The sequence below is a fragment of the Pseudophryne corroboree genome, chromosome 7 (genome assembly GCF_028390025.1).
Source record: "Pseudophryne corroboree isolate aPseCor3 chromosome 7, aPseCor3.hap2, whole genome shotgun sequence".
Classification (NCBI taxonomy): domain Eukaryota; kingdom Metazoa; phylum Chordata; class Amphibia; order Anura; family Myobatrachidae; genus Pseudophryne; species Pseudophryne corroboree.
The window spans coordinates 356,788,253-356,809,318 of record NC_086450.1 but is presented as its reverse complement, the minus strand read 5'-3'; the positions used below and the strand labels follow the sequence as shown (position 1 = coordinate 356,809,318).

Here is a 21,066-nt window from a genome sequence, read left to right as displayed (position 1 = left end):
CCGACCGGCACTATCCCGACATATTCTCCCTCCGTGGGTGTCCACGACACCCATAGAGGGAGAATAAATGAGTGTGCCGAGTGTAGTGAGGAACCGTGCCCGCAGCGTGGCGAGCGCAGCAAACCCGCAAGGGGCTGCGTTGCGCTTGCCCCCCTGTTGGGATTGTGCTGGTCGGGATTCCAGTGTCGGTATTCCGACCGCCGGGATCCCGTCCAGTGGGATTTCGTACTGATCCCCCACAAACAGTGGCAGTAGACGCTCTAACAACTCCGTGGGTCTACCAGCTGGAGTACGTGTGTCCTCCACTTCCTCTGATTCCAAGAATCCTAAAAAGAATGAAAAGGGAAAAGGTTCAAGCAATACTCATTGCTCCGTACTGGCCGCGAAGGGCCTGGTACGCGGATCTCCTCGAGATGCTGATCGAAGATACATGGCCTCTACATCTTCGTGAGGATCTTCTGCAACAGGGCCCGTTCGTCTATCAAGACTTACTGTGGCTACGTTTAACGGCATGGAAGTTGAACGGCTGATTCTAGCCAGGAGAGGGATTCCTGACAAGGTCATCTCGACTATGATCCAAACCAGGAAGGGGGTAACGTCTAAACATTACCACCGTATGTGGAAGAAGTATGTTTCTTGGTGTGAAAGCAAACAGTATTCTACGGTGAAATTTCCTGCTTTTTCGGCAGTCAGGAATGGATGAGGGCCTTCGTCTAGGCTCCATTAAAGTCCAGACTTCGGCCTTGTCTATTTACTTTCAGAAACAATTGGCTTCTCTCCCTGAGGTCCAGACGTTCTTGAAGGGTGTTTTGCACATCCAACCTCCCTTTGTGCCTCCCACGGCACCTTGGGATCTCAATTTGGTTCTACACTTCCTCCAATCGGACTGGTTTGAACTGTTGCAGGAGGTGGACGTAAAGTTCCTTGCGTGGAAGACTGTCACACTTCTGGCCTTGGCTTCAGCAAGACGTGTGTCGGAGCTGTGGGCATTGTCCTACAAGATCCCCTACTATTACATTTTCCATGAGGACAGAGCTGAACTCAGGACTTGTCAGCAATTTCTTCCTAAGGTGGGGTCCGCATTTCACATCAACCAACCTATTGTGGTTCCGGTTGTTACGGACACCTCCGCTACTTCAAAGTCTTTGGATGTTGTCAGGGCTTTGAAGGTGTATGTAAAGAGAACAGCTCGTCACAGGAAATCGGACTCGCTGTTCGTTCTTTATGATCCCAATAAAATTGGGTGTCCTGCTTCAAAGCAGTCAATTGCATGCCGGATCAGGCTTACTATCCAGCATGCTTATTTCACGGCAGACTTGCTGGTTCCAAAATCTGTACAGGCCTACTCTACTAGGTCAGTGGGTTCTTCTTGGGCGGCTGCCTTGGGTGTCTCGGCTTTACAGCCCTGCCGAGCAGCTACTTGGTCAGGTTCGAACACGTTTGCAAAGTTTTACAAGTTTGATACTTTGGCCTCTGAGGACCTTCAGTTTGGTCAATCTGTTCTGCAGGAACCTCAGCACTCTCCCACCTGGTTTGGGAGCTTTGGTATATCCCCATGGTACTAAATGGATTCCCAGTATCCCCTAGGACGTAAGAGAAAATAGGATCTTAATTACCTACCGGTAAATCCTTTTCTCGTAGTCCGTAGGGGATACACTGCTTCGTTCTTCCTGCACTGTTACTTGGTTCAGTAATGTTGTTTAGTTCAGCTGTTGCTGTTCCTGGTTTCAAGTTTAGTTAGCATGGCTTTCCTCTTGTTTTGTGTGTGATGGTTCGTAATCTCGCCACTTTCCTTTTTTCTATATCCTTCTCTCAAAGTATGTCCGTCTCCTCAGGCACAGTTTCCTTGACTGAGTCTGGTAGGAGGGGCATAGAGGGAGGAGCCAACGCACACTATCAAATTCTTAAAGGGCCCATGGCTCCTAGTGGACCGTCTATACACCATGGTACTAAATAGATTCCCAGTATCCCCTACGGACTAAGAGAAAAGGATTTACCGGTAGGTAATTAAAATCCTATTTTCTATATTACTCAGTCTCTATGGTGGGAATTCAAGTGTTTTGCGCACTGTCGGACACTAGATGGCGCCTGATGGAGCAATTCAATTGTTGCTCTGTTCGGGCGCGCACAGTAGCCTGCGCTGACATTAGTGTTGTTCTGTTTTTTTGATGGGCTGGTAACTAGTATATTTAGAATGGGCAATTTAGCATACTTCTACAAGTGGAATATCTGTAGTCTTATATGACAGGGCTCATATAACATCAGGAATTACCTTAGGACCCTGGTGCTTTAACTTATTACATTTGCTAGAGCTACAATAATATCCTACTGGATCATTCATCAACAACACATCATTTCCCAGAGTCCCGACAGTACGAGATTGGCGTTACACTTTTCATTTTGCATATGACTTTCTGCATTGTATTTATACATTGCACATTTCACAAAATGTTGCCCCTACGTAGATCTGGCGCTAGGACAATTTCAGTTCATTTTTCTCAATTATTGTGCTGGTGTATTACAAGGGAGAAGTCGTAGTGGAACTAACTCATTGGGTATATTGCACTAAAGGAAAGTGATAGGGGAATTGTAGGTTAGAACACTTAGGGCCAGTTTCCAGCACAAATCTTACAAAATTCCCTGCAGCCATTCTGAAAATGCATATCATTCATTCGAAGCACAGCTAATAATACCTCCTTAGATCTTTTAGTAACTGTTGACCAATAATTAGTTTTAGGACAGTCTCGCTTGTTCACCTTGGTAAGATAATCAGCTCACTTGGCATTTAATGCCATCTGTATGCAGACGATGCTCAGCTTTCTGTTTACTCCTGACCTCATGACCTGTCCCAAGTACAATAAGACGTTTGTGTCTGGCTCATAGGCTTTTCTGCATGAATAGCAGTGAGAAGCCATAAGATACACATGTCTAATACTGAGCCGCTAATCAGTCTTTACAGAGTCATTACAGAGTAATGTCTACTGAAGCCCTTCCCTCTCAGTCTACAGTGCGGTACTGTCCATCTGCCACAATTCTAATCATTTACATATTGCCGGGATTTTATAGTGCAGACAATAGCCCAAGCATTTTGGTGGTGGTTGTGGTCATTTTTTATTTTAAAGACTGGCACTGATCTGACAGTAGAGGGAATGCCAACCGCCAGTCAGCATTCCGTGTTCTCCTAAGCCGTCAGAATTTGGGTCTTCTTGATCTACAAGTCATCAGCATTTGGTTCTGTATGGTACACAAACCACCAGCATAGGATACTGTATGGTATGCTTTCGATTTTATATAACTAGTTTCATTTTTAAACTCTTGGATTTATGTTTCAATCCAGTACTATTACATTTGGAAAGTTCAAAAACAAAATATTTAGCAAATTTGTTCACTTCACATCTTCCAAACCCTTCTCACACATTACCCAGAGAGGTGGCAAAATATCCAGTCCACTTCATAATACACGTGTTCCTCTTACATTCAGCTCAACACATGCGCTTACCTTATAAGTAGTAAGCTTTATATGTCTTTCTTTTTTTTACTTTGTATTGGCCTTTGTGACCTATTGCTGTATACAACATTTTTTTTATTTAAGTCAATAAACAACAGTTAAGTAAGTTTTTTTAATGACGTAATCTAGCCAAAACAGTTTATATAAAATCTTTATTGTTTGTATTAACACAGAAACACCCTTACAATGTGTTTTATACAAAATCAAAAGCATTCTTCAATAGAAACCCCATACCCTCCCCATCCCTCATTTACAGTCTTTTCAAACATTTAGTGGAAATTGGGAAATTCAGATAACATGTCATTTCTCAAGACACAGTGCAAGAACATATGCCATGCACATGCTAATCAACAGCATTGTCATATCTCAGATACCATACAGTTTAAGAATGGAATGGCAATATGGAAAATACAATATTCATTACCTATGGCAAATGGCTTAAAAAAATGGCCATTACCATTACAGTGCACACGTTGCCTACACACTGCTGAACAAGTTTTGGTAAATCATCTCTATTTCTTGTGAACTATTAACATTACTGAAATGTAAAGTTCTCCAATGATGTCATTAGTTTCTAATGTAATGATTGGCTAAACGTTGATTCAGTTCAAAGAAAGGTTTTCTACATTGGACATCAATTATGAAGTGTACATGATGCACAGCTCAAAATGTCTTAGTTTTCAAATGGTGTGCCTAGATGGTGTTTTAGATTCCAAGGGATGCAATCATGTTACCAACGGTCGGGATCCCACCGGTCAGTATACCGACCCCGGAATCCCAACCGCTGGAAATCCCGACAGTCGGCATGCCGACTGACCGGGACTATTCCCACTCGTGGGTGTCCACGGCACCCATAGAGTGGGAATAGAACCTGTGGCAAGCGCAGCAAGGCACAAAGCCCGCAAGGGGCTTTGTTGTGCTCGCCCCCCTGGCGGCCGGGATCCCGCCGGTCAGCATACCAACACCAGGATCCCGACCACTGGTCACTCGATCCCAACCCAATTTCACGGTACATACTTGCACTCTGCTGTCTGATAATTTCTCCCAAACCCAGAAGTGTACCTTTACATAAGAATATGCAGAGGCGCCAAGTGGAAGATTTACATCAAAGTCCAACCTCCTCTGATACTGTAGAACTCTTTTAATGTAATTAAACTGTTCTAACGTCTTACACTTTTGCTCAGTGCAACCCTACTTATGCCTTAGATCAGTTCTAACAGGACTTCTGTATTTAATATGGCACTTTTGTGTGTTTGACATTGTTTTTTTCAATATTGGATAAAACTGGAAGGTACCGCATTCTATAACCAATATATACACATATGTTATATCTCCGCTAGCTCAAAGATGGTGTAAATGGGCTTGTTGAGTGAAAATGGCAACTCTTCACCGCTGTATCTTGTTTGCCCAATTCCACTCAGCAAAATTAATTACATTTTTTTCCCTGTTATGCAAAAGCAGGTGCACCTTTTCCATGCTATCAATGGACGTCCCCATTTCAAACAGCTCCTCCCAACTTTAGGTCGAATTGTCTGCAAATGCACCAGTTTGTTCCACAAACCACAAATCTACGTCCATGTGTGCAAATCGAGGCGCACAATGCCATCAAAGGGATTTTTGCGCTGCAACTCACTCAGTTTGCGCATTGTTCAAACCCACTTTGGGCCTAATTCAGAGTTGATCGTAGCAGCAAATTTGTTAGCAGTTGGGCAAAACCATGTGCACTGCAGGGGGGGGGGGGGGGGGCAGATATAACATGTGCAGAGAGAGTTAGATTTGAGTGGGTTGTGCAAACTGAAATCTAAATTACCCTGATCAGAAACAAAATAACCCACCCAAATCTAACTCTCTGCACATGTTATATCTGCCCCCCCCCCTGCAGTGCACATGGTTTTGCCCAACTGCTAACAAATTTGCTGCTGCAATCAACTTTGAATGACCCCCTTTGTGCGGTGCCATTTGTGTCCTGTGCCGGGCCCCGCCCCCTAAACCCATGACATTATGGTGTCACAACTAGGGGGCAGGGCCATGGCTCTGGGAAATAGAACACTGCCATCAGCTCCACACGCTGCAGGGTGCCTCCAAGGAATGCTCCAGGCGGCTCAGCAGTAGCGCTACTGGCTACAGAGTGTTGACCCCAGGGCCCTGCGCCCAGTGCGACACCACTGCTCGCACACCCCTAATTACAGCCCTGTTTCTAAGGCATTTCATGATATGTCATAATAAATGGTAAAAAAAACATTTCTAGTTATTCAGAATATTATACATAGCTCCCCCTTTCTGGGAAATCTCATAGTGTTTGAGAAGTATGAGACTTAGCTGTGTCAGGGCCATCTTAACAGCATTGTAGGGCCTGGGCAAAGCAATGCACTCACGCCCCTACACACCCATTCACTGAGAACCAATTTAAAAAATAAAATCATAACATGGCCCTCCTGCCGTCTTGCAGGGAATGGCTGTCAGCGCTGTGCTTGGTGGACAGATCCAGCCATCCACCAATCAGTATGCTGGCAGCCATTCACTATCTGGCTACAGGCTGCAAGGCAGGTAGAAAATGCTGCCTTACCGCTGATTGTGTGACCACCACCCGCTCCTGCTCGGAGGCCCCTAGAATTGTGGGGCACTACACTGAGCAGCTGCACTGTGTGCCAGTACATTAAGATGGCTATATAATTATTCATTTTTATTTTTTATTTCGTCTTTATAGCAGCGCCACTATACTTAGTAATTAGTTGAGAAAGTAATAATAAGTAATTATAAAAAACCCTAAAGCAAACACTGTGCTTATTTAAGTTTCAGTTCAAGTGAAAGTATCGCTGCTCCCTCTGCCCAAAAATTGCAACATAATAGTACATAATAGTACAACTAAAGTTAGGCAAACAGTAAGCTTATCCTGGAAACAGCTGCAAGGGATAGGGTCACTGTCCCAGTTTGGCACACATGTGGATGGCTAAATTAGATCAAATCTGGATTAACTGAACAGTTATTGGAAAGATTGCAATTCAACCATTGCTGGGCACAGTTCCTGTTTTGGGTCTATGCAAGTGGGGATATTGGGCCAGTAGTGATATCACAGGATGTGTGACATAGCGGGAAGGTCATACACCAACTTCCTGGCAAGCAAGTTTTGCATTTTACTAATACTAAAGATTGAATTCTACTACCCTAAATGTGCCGAAACATAGACTGATCTGACTGCCAAGAGGCCAATTTCAGTCATACATGGGTGGCCACTTCTGATAGATCTGGTTGGGCGCCATAAGTGCATTCTGACAGTAGCCACGTATGAAGTCAGATGCTGTCATCATTCAGTTCGATATCTTATACATCCTTATGTGGAGTGGCATTTATTTTGGGCCCATACATACTCCCTGTTGCAGCCAATTAGGTTTAAAAAACCCTAGGGCATTCCTAATTAATAATGCCCTACGGTGTTTTAAACCTAATTGGCTAGAAAGTGTCACAAGTCAAGAAAAGTGCAAGAACCAGAGCAGAAACTGGTCTGAAACTTACCAATCGTAGACACCACTCAGTCTGAGGCTTAGTTAGTAACAGTGGTCAATGGATAGAAGGCATGCTGTATGTGTGCACATTGCACAAGTTGTATATCTAGTACACATTACTCTAGACATCTGCTTTACCAAATCAAATATACCCTTTCCTGTATCATTATAAACCAGATGATCTCTTTATATTGACTTAGCAAGCAGTATGTTGCACCTTATAGGATCTGGAATCGTGCATGGTGCCAACAAAAGCCTGTATTCTATGACAGAGGGTGGCTCTATAAATGAGACGTGTACTATGAAACATTACTGAAAGCTCTGAGGACATTGGGCCTGATTTAGAGATGAGCGCAAATCCCGTTGCAGCTGCGATTCCGTACGCAGAGGCTGTGCAAAGACATGCAAATGTGGCAGCCACCGGGATTTCTATTAAGATGCTTGTGTGTGAAGACGCGACCATCAAACGTACATTAGTTGATCATCAGCCTTTTGAGAAAGCCTATAATCGTGCAGCATGGCCATCAGAAGTAAGATATCAGAGCCATCTGTACTGCATATGGAATCGCAGACATGCCCCCGAAGCAGCTGCAACACACCTGCACTTGAGCCGCCACTCCCCCCGTGTTACTCCCATAAACACTCCCTGATTGTCAATCACTTTGCAAATAAATCCTCACAGCAACCACCATTGCAAGATCATTGCGGAACATGAACGAACAGTGAGATGTATACACAAGCACAGTGCCTAGATATCACTCCACTGCATACAACATAGACACTGCGTCCACCTCTAAATCAGGCCATTGCCTACACTGCACAATGGACCTAATTCAGATCTGACAGCAGATTTGTTAAATGGGCAAAACCATGTGCACTGCAGAGGGGGGCAGATACAACGTGCAGAGAGAGAGTTAGATTTGGGTGGGTTATATTGTTTCTGTGCAGGGTAAATACTGGCTGCTTTATTTTTACACTGCAGTTTAGATTTCAGTTTGAACACACCCCACCCAAACCTAACTCTCTCTGCACATGTTATATCTGCCCCCCCAGTACTGCCAAAGGGATCAGTACTAAATGCCGCCGGCCGGAATCCCGGCGATCGAAATACCGACGCCGGAATCCCGACCACACAATCCCGACAGGGGTGGCGAGCGGAACGCAGCCCCTTGCGGGCTCGCCTCGCTACGCTCGGCACACTATTATATTCTCCCTCTATGGGTGTCGTGGACACCCACGGAGGGAGAATATGTCGGGATTGTGGCGGTCAGTATTCCGGCGTCGGTATTTCGACCGCCGGGATTCCGGCCGGCGGCATCTTGACCGCATCCCCTGCCAAATGATCAGTCAGTAGTAATAACTGAGGGCCTAATTCAGACCTGATCGCTTCCCTGCGAATTTGCAGAGGTTTGTGATCGGCTAGTCGCCGGCCAGACAGAGTGAAATACCGCCCCGTGCAAGTCTGCATATGCCGTGCGAAAAGCTTTGCAAATGCCAGTCGGCTGCAAATCCATTCGCAACTCACTCGCCATCGAATGATTTTTCCAGTCTGTGCAGTCTATGTGTAGCCGAGGACTTACCATTACAGTGCGACAGAAACAGGCTGATCGGGACCGGAGCTGACGTCACACACCCTCCCTGAAAATGCTTGGGAAAGCCTGCGTTTTTCCAGGCTTTCCCACAAAACGGCCAGTTACCACCCCCAAACGTACGCTTCCTGTCAATCACTTAGTGATAAAAAAAGTCGTATTTTTTTGCAGTTTGGCCTCGCGCCTGCGCATTACGATCCGTACACATGAGCAGTTGTTCCATAATCGTCCGCTGTGCGATTTTGCACAACAGCAATTAGGTCTGAATTATGCTCTGAGTGCGTTCATGCTGGATTCATGTACTGCAAGCAGACTTTACACGCCAACATGATGTTATTGGTATTAGAGATGAGCCTCTGAGGCAGCACCAATGATGGTAGAAACCTACAGTTTAGCTGCCGGCTTACCTGCTGCCTCACTCCTGCACTTTGCTTCTCTAATAACCAATTAAAATAATTTTGATAAAGAAGACTCCTTTGTAGTACCCAGAGCCAGTGTGGTCCATCTCTTGGCCATAATTGCAGGCTCCAAAGCAGTCATCCTAAACCTCCCGCAGCCGGTCATATATAGGCAGACTGCAAACTATCCACAGTTGCTTGGGCTCTCATCACCAACAAGCCTTTTTAGTCCAGACATATGTGTCTGATTTAAATTATTATGCAAGCATGACTAGTTGTACATACAGTAGCTTGTGCAAGACTAGCAAAAGCCATGTAGCTCCTCTGTTTCTTATTATCTAGGTCTGTGTCCCCCCTTGTGGTGGTGCATCCTGAAACAGTAATTGGCCTCCTAATTTTACCACAGAAAAGACAGCCATTGCGAATACAGTATATTAATTCACTTGGAACAAGTGGCTGCAAAAATGGTCCTCCTATGTAGGCGATAGGTAAACCTGAATGATCTAACCAGGATCCCTGATACTTGCTTAATGAGCACTTATTCTGCTTCTTTTAAAGACACATGTAACTGTGGCATGTATAATCAAATTATAAGGACCTTTTGTAAATATCTTCACTAAATTATTATTCCCCAGATCCTTAGGGGGATATTCAATTATCCCCTATGAGACATCGGGACTAAAAACCCCTGATGTTTCTTCGGGTTTTGCGTTCGGGCTATTTGATTGAAACCTGTGTGTTTTCGGGTGAAATAGCCCCATTTTCGGATGAAAACGGGGCTGTTATCTGGGATTTTGCTTCGCCTGCCGGAGGCAGGTGAAACAAAATCCCAGATAAACCGCGGCACGCGCCGGCTTATCGGGGCTAATTAGATACCCCCCCCCCCAGCGATACATTACACCCGACAGCATGTCCGGGTAACTGAATATCCCCCATAATCTGTGTTTCTTGAGGAAAAATTGGTGGCAAAGTGAAACTATTTAAACTGATGTTTACAGGAATAACCTAGTGGACCTTTATCGTATGAGGGATTCCTGCCATTAAAGTATCATCATATGAGATAACCAGTTTGTCCGTTACATTTTATGTTTCCAAAACCAAAGCTACAATGAACAAAAAATATATTTATTTCTCTAAATATGCTATATTACGTGATATTTTGTTATTATATTACCAGTAATAAAACATGTACTCATGTACAACAAAATTGTGCTTCCTTTCACTTTTAGAATAACAATCAGACATAACTTGGTTCAGACAATCCCTTTATCCCAACTAGCAGAGGAGTGTTTGCTCTACTTATGAGGTTGCGGAGCCCTGAAATTAGAATTTCATCTCCATCTTCTGGGGGGGAAGCTGACCAGATGAAGTGGGTGGTATCTCACAAATGGTGGGTATCCGAACTAGTACTCTGAATATAGAGATACATAATGGCCAACACCCAAGTAATGGACTATAATATATTACTTATCTACACTTAAAGTGTACTCATCACACTCTGTGGAGGCAGCCATGTTGTATACAGAACTATTATTGGATATGCAACTTATCCATGTACTAGGAGCCAATGACATCTCAGAGGGATGAAACACTTTGTGCTTCTTGCCGCAGCAATGTCCCTAATTCCCAGTAAATGTTGATACAAAATCGCTGGCTCCAATCAACTGGTACATTTTAAAAGTTTCTCCATGTTAGTACATCTGGCTCCTATACCTAATAGAGTGTATTAACGTTACAGCCAGTCTGTTTTAAGATACAGTATGTATACATACTTTTTCCATGTAATGACGCAATATCAAATGTTTGTGCTTTACAAGACATATTAGGAACATGCTCAATCAGTTTACAACTGTTAAAAACCCAATCAAAATGGGTTTGTAGTAAAATACCTGAAAAGGTCAGTTTGTATTTATTCTAATATGATTTTTTCCCCCCTCTTCATGTGATCTTTGCATTCTTCGTTCTGGCCAGTGCGATATTATAAGCCCTGCAGTACACCCCAAATATTCAGCTCATCTTCAAACCTGGCTCTTTGCTCCGTCCTTCTGATTCAAAATGAACTGCAGGATGTCCTGTTAAGTAAGACAGGAAACAACAAGAACTAATTAATGGTTTAACAAACCTGCTGATAAGTACAGACATTGAAGATGTGATCTGTGTGCATCAGCAGAGGGATAATCCAAGCTTCATGCATGGGGATGACTTCACATAGAAAGTATAGGACATCTTCTACTGAAACTGCTGACAAAAGCCAGTGTAATGGGTTCCCGCATCAACACAAAGCAACATTATCTGTGATATCAGCATTATTAAGAAACAGCACAAGTACATCTTAAAAGCCAGATATCAGTAACACAGATATGCTTGAAAGTCCCCCATACCATAAAGCTAGTGCTTAAAGGACAATTTAACCTAAAATATAAATTGTGTTGTTAAAATATTTTTACATTTTAAATGATAAATTGTATAAGTTACTCGTAAATATATATGTAAATGCTTTTCATAAATGAAGAAATTTAAAGTAATGGTGTAAACATTTTCTATGTAGTCATCCAATCATCTTTATCTAGCTCAATCGTCATTTAAGCTAAGGCTCCTATTTACCATGACCACACCTATATTATGGGATGCGGTCAAAATACCGTCAGTCAGGTGGGATCTCGACGGCCAGAATCCAGACACATCCTGGAGGTAAGTACAGGGTGGGTTAGGCACTAGGGCAGTGGTTCTCAAACTATGTGCCTAGGCATCCTGGGGTGCCTTTGGGTACTTGCAGGGGTGCCCAGGGTTGGTAGTCCAAAACCAATTCAAACTACTTACAGTCAGTGTAGTGGACAGAACCAGTGCTTGTAGGTTCCAATTATAAAATATATGGACAAATAGAAGCAAATCCTGCCCCTCCCCACATAACTGACCCTAAGGATGACATAAAAACACAATTTACTTAATTTACTTAATTTAATATCTTTTTCAGAATTTCTCAATAAGAAACGTTTGGCCGTGAAAGAAATTATGGTACTCTAGGGCGCCGTGATTCAAAAAAGTTTGGGAACCACTGCACTGGGGATAGGGTTAGGGAATGACTGGGAGGGGGGGAGGCCTTTAGGGTTAGGCTGCAGGGTAAAAATATTTACTGGAATGTGTCGGGATTCTGCCCGACTGTCAGGATCCCGACTGACGGTATTTCATACCCAACCCCTATATTATTATATTATTATTATTCATGTGCTGCAATACAATCCTTATCCCACTAAAAGTATAGATTTTATTCATCTTTATTTGTATACAGCCAACAAATTACTGAGGACTTTATCACTGTTATAACACTAGCACTTTTCTGGAATTTAGTCAATTAATCAAGACCTTCTGCCTACTATACAGTCTTATCTGATATTCATAACAGATTTTGCCATGTAAATACCCTTTAATGCTGATGCCAGGTCATGCATCTATATATAGTTGCTCATGTGACTATTCAAAGTAGGTAGTAGCATGTTTCATATAACAAACATAAGACGTGCTTTTTAGACTAAAGTTACGACCTTGGACAGAATGTCAGCTGCTCGGCCTGTAGAGTTCTCACATTACAACGTCCAGTCCAGCATTCAGCGCTTTAGAACAAGTCATAGTAAATGTGCAATAGATGCTCGCTCATTCTACCACATTGGAAGATGTTTAGCTTTAGATAACATTATCTTCAGAAGACCGAATAGAATGAAACATAGACTAAACATAGATATTGTCAAATAATTATACATTATTATGACCAAATGCTTGCAAATCATGTCATGACTCTTACACCAACTTAGCAAATAAGAGTTTTTTTGTTAATGTACATTTGGCACCGTACAACTTTCCTGTGAAGCAAATTCCCTTTTTACTGTTTGAGATTAATACATATGGAATGTAGTCATCAAGTTGACGTTCAGAATGTCGACAGTGAATGTTTAGATCAAGAAGAAAAAGTAACTCCGTTGAGGGCACTCAGACTTGGTTAAAATATAAATCTATCATATTAAAATATATACAGCTCTCAAAGAGCACAAAACATAAATAAAAACATCAATGTGAAGTCTGACAAGTAATGAATACTGTAAGTGTGTCATTCAGGTACAGATAAGGGGCCCAATGGCTCATACATGTAAAAAGGCTCTCTCAATTGGTGTAAAGCATGCCGGTCTTTACACTGAATGTTAGTGCTGCTATAAATTTTCAGCTCTTACCCGCTGAGAAGTGGTGGCGTAGAAAAGCTGTCGCTTTGGAAATATATACATCTCGGACATATATTTACCTCATTATTATCTAATTGTATTGCATGTAGAAGTATACATGTGACTTTACAGATAGTTTTAAATCGTGAAACAAATTGTAAAGTGAGTGGCTCTTAATACCAACATAATGTTTGTAATATAGTAACATCAAAGTAAAGGTACGCCACAAATAATCCGACACCCTCGGTTCCAGCACTGTGCCGGATTATATTTTATTGCGGATTATCCGTGGTATCGGCGACGGTGGTGTCAGTGACATCCTGACATCATCTCACCCCCCTCCCCCATCCACTGCAGCGTGTCTCCCACAGCCTAACTCCGGCCACGCAGCTTGACTCCCTGCCTGCAATGCGATTCCCCGTCCGAATGACACATTACATTATATGCTAATGTCCAGGAGGCAGCAGTGAAGATTGGGGACAGGGCCAGCTGCCTGCGCACTGGCAGGCAGCCACAGCACGGAAGGGTGTAGTATGGTATGCCGGCGGTCGGGCTCCCGGCGACCAGCATACCTGCGCCGGGAGCCCGACCACTGGCTTACCGACAGTGTGGCGAGCGCAAATGAGCCCCTTGCGGGCTCGCTGCGGGCACGGTGGTGCGCTACGCGCGCTACGCGCGCTACGCTATTTTATTCTCCCTCAAGGGGGGTCGTGGACCCCCACGAGGGAGAATAAGTGTTGGTATGCCGGCTGTCGGGATCCCGGCGCCGGTATACTGTGTGCCGGGATCCCGACAGCCGGCATACTGAAGACCACCCGCACGGAAGGACAGAGCAGCGGCAGTATTTTTACTACAGAGCCAGCCGTGAACAATCAGAGCCATTTGGGAGCTCCTGATTTTCTCATGGTCTGTGAGCTGATTGGCTCACGGCCGGCTCTGTTGTATAAATAGCACCTTGGTTCTGTGCCTCCGAGGCTGCCTGCAGGTGCACAGACAGGCAACTGTCATGGGCCTCGATTCTAGCTCCAGCCACCCGTGCCCCATCTCAGTCCAGGCCCGGGAATGGAGTTCCCACTGCCCCCCCCTTGATGGCGGGCCTGCACCCGGTTGTGGTCCACACCCTCCTGCACCCCGCTAGTAACGCCACTGATTAACTGTGTAGATTAGCGCAGCATAAATTTAGCACCAATACAGTACACACAAACGCTTGCTATCTAGCAATTGTCTAACTAAATAGTTATGGTTTAATAGCATGTAATGTAATGTAAAATGGCTATTATCCTTTTCCATAACAGATGTATCTTAATCTTAAGCATCTGACTTTGCAGCTTGCCACAATTCCCTATTATATGTTGATCTAATGCCTCAATTATCAAATTGTGCAGACTTTCTATTGTATAACCTCATTCATTTACACCTCCAGCACAATCAACACCTCTCTGCCTCACAACAGAGACTGTAAAAGTGACACTAAGGGGACGTAATAATACATTGGTTAGATGTGGCGTTTTGTCAAACTGAATGAAATAGGGCAGCTTATAGAGAGAGAAATAGAAGTAATTTGGTCACTAAGTATATCCGTATTATAACTGTGCTCCCAGCTGTAAACATCAGAGCTGTATGTAAGCCAAGCAGCCAGTCACCTCTGGGGCATTTTGTGTTAGCAGAAAAGTCTTCACTTTGATGTATAAAATCACAGTGGGCTCAGCAAAAATACACTGGCAAAGTACAAGCTCTGGTGATTGCTGCAAGTACATTTCAGAGGCAATTATCAGGGTTTACTGACGTGTTCCTCTCAAACTGAAAATAATCTACTCCGATAAATAGCTTCATATCATTTCTAATGAGAATTAAGGTCAACAATTCTAGAATTAAACATAAAACCTAATTGGTAGAAAAGTTATATTTATACATTTCGCAAACTTGCCAATCACACTGAACCTTTTTCTTCTCAGTGTGATTAGCTAACCATATGGTATTCATTTAGAAACCGCAGTATGCACATTATACCTCTTTTCCACCTAAATCCCAGGTCTGACCCGGGGTTTTGAAAACGGTTCCAACCTGAGACAAACCCTGTTTACACCACCGCTTCATTGTTCCACGGTCGGCCCCATTAACAATGCTCCTGTATGCAGTATGTTTCTCTTCTGCCGGCATTTGAAGATGACATCATCTCCAAGCGCCGGTGAGACGGCTCTACCTATGCTCTTAACAGGACCCAGGTCACCTGTTTACAATGCTCCATTACCCATGCCCTTACCGGGTCCGACCCTGCTCGCTACCTGGCTGGGATTCCCAGGTCACTGGACCTGGGTTATTTTTTGGGACCCTTTTCCACTGAGCCGCAAAGTGATTTAAACCGGAAATAACCCCGGTAATTGTGCGTAATTATCGTACGCCTCAAAAACGTTCTTTTCTATGTTGCCTTCGGTAGATCCCGTAGGTTTGCATCAAAATATGGGGACATAACGCTGCAAATACATCATCCTGGCTCTGCCTCCTGCTGTACAGTGCTGCAAATTGCAGCAGGGGCGGGGCATTATGATGTGATTCACTGCAAATCCCGTCTTCAATCCCCGGAACTGAGAGGCTGGTCTACTCTCCTGGGAGTCAGAGATAGCTGCACGTCCCTGGGGAGTAGTCAGATATGGAGAGAATAGTAAATATTGTGCACATCACCAGCATTTAATACAACAGAAGTCCATCATATAAAGCCCTGTACCCTTCACATATATGCCCAGCATAGCAGCTTCATAGCCACCATATAGTGGAGTGGGATGCAGCCAATTTACCTCCAGTCAAAATCCAGACGGTCGAAATCCCGACAGCAATTGACCGACGGTCAAAATCCCGACAGGGACAAAATACAGACATTTAAAATACCGACAAGGCTAAAATACCGACATGTAAAATGTTGACAGGTCAAAATGCCGACATGAGTTTTTCATGATTTTTTTCATTGAAACCGACTTGTTCATACTTTACCATCCCAGTGGACCTGGAGGGGGAAAACAATAGTGTGCCGAGCGCAGCGAGGTACCGTGCCCGAAGCATGGCGAGCGCAGCGGTACACTTATATGGTCTCCATGTCGACCTATGTCGACATACACACCAAAAAACAATGAAAAACTCATGTCTGTATTTTGACCTGTCAACATTTTACATGTCGGTATTTTGACCTTGTCAGTATTTTAAATGTCTGTATTTTGTCCATGTCGGTATTTTGACCTTGTCGGTATTTTGACTATCGGTCAATTGCTGTCGGGATTTCGACCGTCGGGATTTTGATTGGAGGTATTTCATACCGATCCCAGTGCCTACTACACTATGTAGACAAAAGTGATTGGATATCCCCCCCACATTCAAGTAAAATGGTGTGCTCCTGCAGCAAATGCATGTTTGTGAAGGTATAAGACAGGTAGAGGGGCACTGATTAGATCATTTGCTAACAAAATGGCTTGCTGGAAGGAGCTAACCAAATTTAAAAAGGAGATCATTGTAGGCTGCGCAATGTCATGTTTCCAGGGCAACGCTGGACTTCTGTACAGAGAATCCAGATAGACTGGCCAGTTCAGAGTTCAGATCTGTCACGAATTGGAGCAACAGGTGCATTCTAAATCGACTCGAGTTTCAGCGACGTAGTTTGTCACTGTATTTAGGGGGTCATTCCGAGTTGTTCGCTCGCTAGCAGTTTGTAGCAGCTGTGCAAACGTATAGTCGCCGCCCACGGGGGAGTGTATTTTCGCTTTGCAGGAGTGTGAACGCCTGTGCAGCAGTGCGCCTGCAAACACATTTTGTGCAAAACAAGACCAGCCCTGTAGTTACTTATCCTGTGCGATGATTGCTGCGACGAGTGACACGGTAATGACATCAGATACCCACCCAGCAAACGCTCGGCCACGCCTGCATTTTTCCAAACACTCCCAGAAAACCGTCAGTTGACACCCAGAAACGCCCTCTTCCTGTCAATCTCCTTGCGTTCGGCTGTGCGATTGGAATCGTCGCTAGAACCAGTGCAAAACCACAAAGGACTTCGCACCCGTACGACGCGCGTGCGCATTGCAGTGCATATGCATATTAGCCGTTTTTTTCACTGATTGCTACGCAGCGAACAACAGCAGCTAGCGATCAACTCGGAATGACCCCCATAGGGCGGAATTGCAAAACATACTGCCTGCTGTTGTCCAGGAACTTGTGGGCAATTTGCCAAGAGGTGTGTCTGCAGTAATCACTGCACCTACAAAGTACTGATGTCAATAAAATCTCATTGATCTATTTGTGACAGTGTCCAATCACTTTTGTCTACATAGGGCAGTATTCAATTGATCCGACAAGTCGGAAAAACGTCAGTTTACGACTTTTATAGGTCGAAGTTGGATTTGACCTATTCAAATGAAGTGCCATTTTTCCGACAAGTCGGGAATTCCAACTGTTCGGAAAACACGTATTTTGGCAGATTTCCGGGCATTTTTGACAGGTTTTTGGCACGTTTTCGGAAATGCCGATCTGACTTTAATAAAAGTCGGATCGGCATTGTCGAAAACGGGCTAAAGCTGTAGGAAATGCCTGGAAATTGAATAGTGCAGTGTCAGATCCTCTCCGGCGGAGAGGATCCGACACTAATTGAATAGACCCCATAGTGTAGATGCAGTCCTGTGATACAATAACTGAATTATCTACCACTTCCACAGGTTCCATAGTTGACCTCCCTACACAACCTCCCTTACAACAGGATACACCTTGCACCTTCTAGTTGCACATTTCTAGGTGTGTACTACGTTTCAGACACAAAGTAGTGACTCCTGTATAAATTACAGTGCAGGTGTCTCCCCTCTCTCATGATTAAGCTATAGGTGACTATAAACTTATCAATATTTTATGAGGAATATTAGTAAGCTAATATGAGTTAATGTGGTGGTGATATAGGAGACATGGACATTTTAGCTGTTTCCACCCAGCGTATTTTCAAGATTATCTATTTAACCCACAAAATAAGACTTTTGTTTTGTTTTTATAAGTGTATATTGTGCTTGTATTGTTTTTGTAAGAATGTTTTTTAAAAACTAAGAGGCAGATCAAGTTATACGCAAATGCATGGTGGGAAATAAATTAGAATCTTCAGTCTCGAATGGAGATGTGAATGAGAGGTTTACCACTTATTGCTCATTGATGCGTAAGCTTGGACTTGGAGCAGACAAAGGAGGTAATTCCAAGTTGATCGCAGCAGGAATTTTGTTAGCAGTTGAGCAAAACCATGTGCAGTGCAGGGGAGGCAGATATAACATGTGTAGAAAAAATAAGATTTGGGTGGGTTATTTTGTTTCTGTGCAGGGTAAATACTGTCTGCTTTATTTTTACACTGCAATTTAGATTGCAGATTGAACACACCCCACCCAAATCTAACTCTCTCTGCACATGTTATATCTGCCTCCCCTGCAGTGCACATGGATTTGCCCAACTGCTAACAAAGTTCCTGCTGCGATCAACTCGGAATTACCCCCAAAGTGCAAAAAATTGCAAAACGGAATTGAGTGCAACTCTGACTCAGCATCAAAGAGTCCAGCAATACTATTACTTTGCAGGCAGAGCTGTCACCGCATACTGGGGGTCATTCAGGTGCGGTGGCACCTGAGACCATCAGCGCAAAGTACTGCAGCAAAGTGTCATTTTGGGGGCGGGGAAGAGGCAGCGATGGGCTCTGTTTGGAAAAACGGAGGCATGTCGCTGCAGTTTAGAGGGTGGCAAGAGGCCAGGGATCTTCTTTGTAGGACGTAGATTTCCTGGCCTTTGCAATGAGTGGGTTGTGTAGCATCATGGGTGCAGCAAGCCGCCCGATGGTGGGTGCTTTCATCCGATGCTGCATCCCAGGACGCAGCTCGGACCACTAGTGCAGCAGGAGGTGTCTGCATGTAATAGACACCTCCTGCTGCATTTACATCCGGCGCTATCACTGCTGCTTCCAAGGAAGCAGTAGTGATAGCAAATCCGACTGCACCTGAATGACCCCCACAGTGCTTGAACAGTTTCCTATACAGTGAACGCTGGATTACATAAAAAGAAACACAACCGTAATCACCAATAATACCACCAGGAGATTAGTCCAACATTAACAATGTAGACAGTACTAATGTCGACACCGCAATGTCAACATATTTAAAATGTCGACAGGCAATAGTTCAACATTCTCAGAATGATGACATAAGGGTTAGGCTGCGGGAGGGTTAGGCACTAGGGGAAGGTTAGGGCTAGGCACTAAGGGGAGGATTATGGGTTAGAAGGAGAACACTCTCCAAAACTGCAGCTCTGTTATATGTCGGCACCGGAAGTCACACTCACCTGAACGCCTGGACCCAGAAGATGCTAATGAAGCCGCTGCAGCCATCAGGAGCAAGTAAGTCAGCGCTGTACCACCAGTGACCATATGTTGACATTCTAGCATGTTGACATGTCATCAGTATTTACATGATGAATATTGACATGGCCAATGTTGACATTATGATTGTCGACATATCATACCACGTCATACCACCAGGAGTTCTTCCTAATGAATTAGTCCTCCGCTTCAGCAATTATTTTGTTCCATTGTTCTATGATGAACCTAATCGCAGGGTGACTGTGACTTGTTGCCCAGGAAGCAATGTGATAGGGCTGTTTGAGTTGGCAGTTCCCAATTTCAGTTATACACACACTGTAGGTGATCAGCACTGAAGCAATATTTAGTAACCCGAGAACCTTGTAATTATGTCACACCATTTCATCATTTAATAACTGCTTAATATCTGATATTATCAAGAGCCACTGCCACATCCGTCCACTAACCTGATGTACATTAGGTTCCCCATGGCATGCATTCTACCAGCTTCTAGGTTCAAGTTTGCTTACCTGAAAGTGAACAAAATAATACAGTAATACTTATAACACAATGTACAGTGCTTATGTATTTGGGGTGACATATTTATTGAGCCTTTGTTGTTTTATATACATTTTCTTCAGTTGCCAGCAATCACATGCGTCTTCCATGAGAGATCTATGTATGCCAGCTGTAGTATGGAGCTTGAACATGGCAAGTAGGCATCACAATAATGGGGCTTATGTAGGGCTGAATGCAACTCAGCTCCAATTGCGCTCGCATTACGTTCACAGAACTAAGAGGGCAATTCCGAGTTGATCGCAGCAGGATTTTTGTTAGCAGTTGGGCAAAACCATGTGCACTGCAGGGGAGGCAGATATAACATGTGCAGAAAGAGTTAGATATGGGTGGGGTGTGTTCAATCTGCAATCTAAATTGCAGTTTAAAAATAAAGCAGCCAGTATTTACCCTGCACAGAAACAAAATAACCCACCCAGATCTAACTCTCTCTGCACATGTTATATCTGCCCCCAACCCCCCCCCCTCCGCAGTGCACATGGTTTTGCCCAACTGCTAACAAAAATCCTGCTGCGATCAACTCAGAATTACCCCCTAAGGACCTAATTCGGAGTTGATCGCAGCAGAAAATTTGTTAGCAGTTGGGCAAAACCATGTGCACTGCAGGGGGGCAGATATAACATGTGCAGAGAGAGTTAGATTTGGGTGTGGTGTGTTCAAACTGAAATCTAAATTGCAGTGTAAAAATAAGATTTTACTCACCGGTAAATCTATTTCTCGTAGTCCGTAGTGGATGCTGGGGACTCTGTAAGGACCATGGGGAATAGACGGGCTCCGCAGGAGACTGGGCACTCTAAGAAAGATTTAGTACTACTGGTGTGCACTGGCTCCTCCCTCTATGCCCCTCCTCCAGACCTCAGTTAAGGAAACTGTGCCCGGAAGAGCCGACATTACAAGGAAAGGATTTTGGAATCCAGGGTAAGACT

The 21,066-nt window shown here is 44.0% G+C and overlaps 2 protein-coding genes across 2 annotated transcripts in view; one reads left to right on the top strand and one right to left on the bottom strand.

Annotated features, from left to right (window-relative positions):
- The window catches only part of IQCK (IQ motif containing K), a 258,743-nt gene that overhangs the window by 206,552 nt on the left and 31,125 nt on the right, over positions 1 to 21,066 (top strand). The window lies entirely within an intron of this gene.
- The window catches only part of GPRC5B (G protein-coupled receptor class C group 5 member B), a 155,461-nt gene continuing 139,804 nt past the window's right edge, over positions 5,410 to 21,066 (bottom strand). Inside the window, exon 4 of the mRNA XM_063934439.1 lies at positions 5,410 to 11,070. Coding sequence (XP_063790509.1) covers positions 11,017 to 11,070 — 54 coding nt within the window. The 3' untranslated portion in view covers positions 5,410 to 11,016. The remainder of the gene's footprint in view (positions 11,071 to 21,066) is intronic.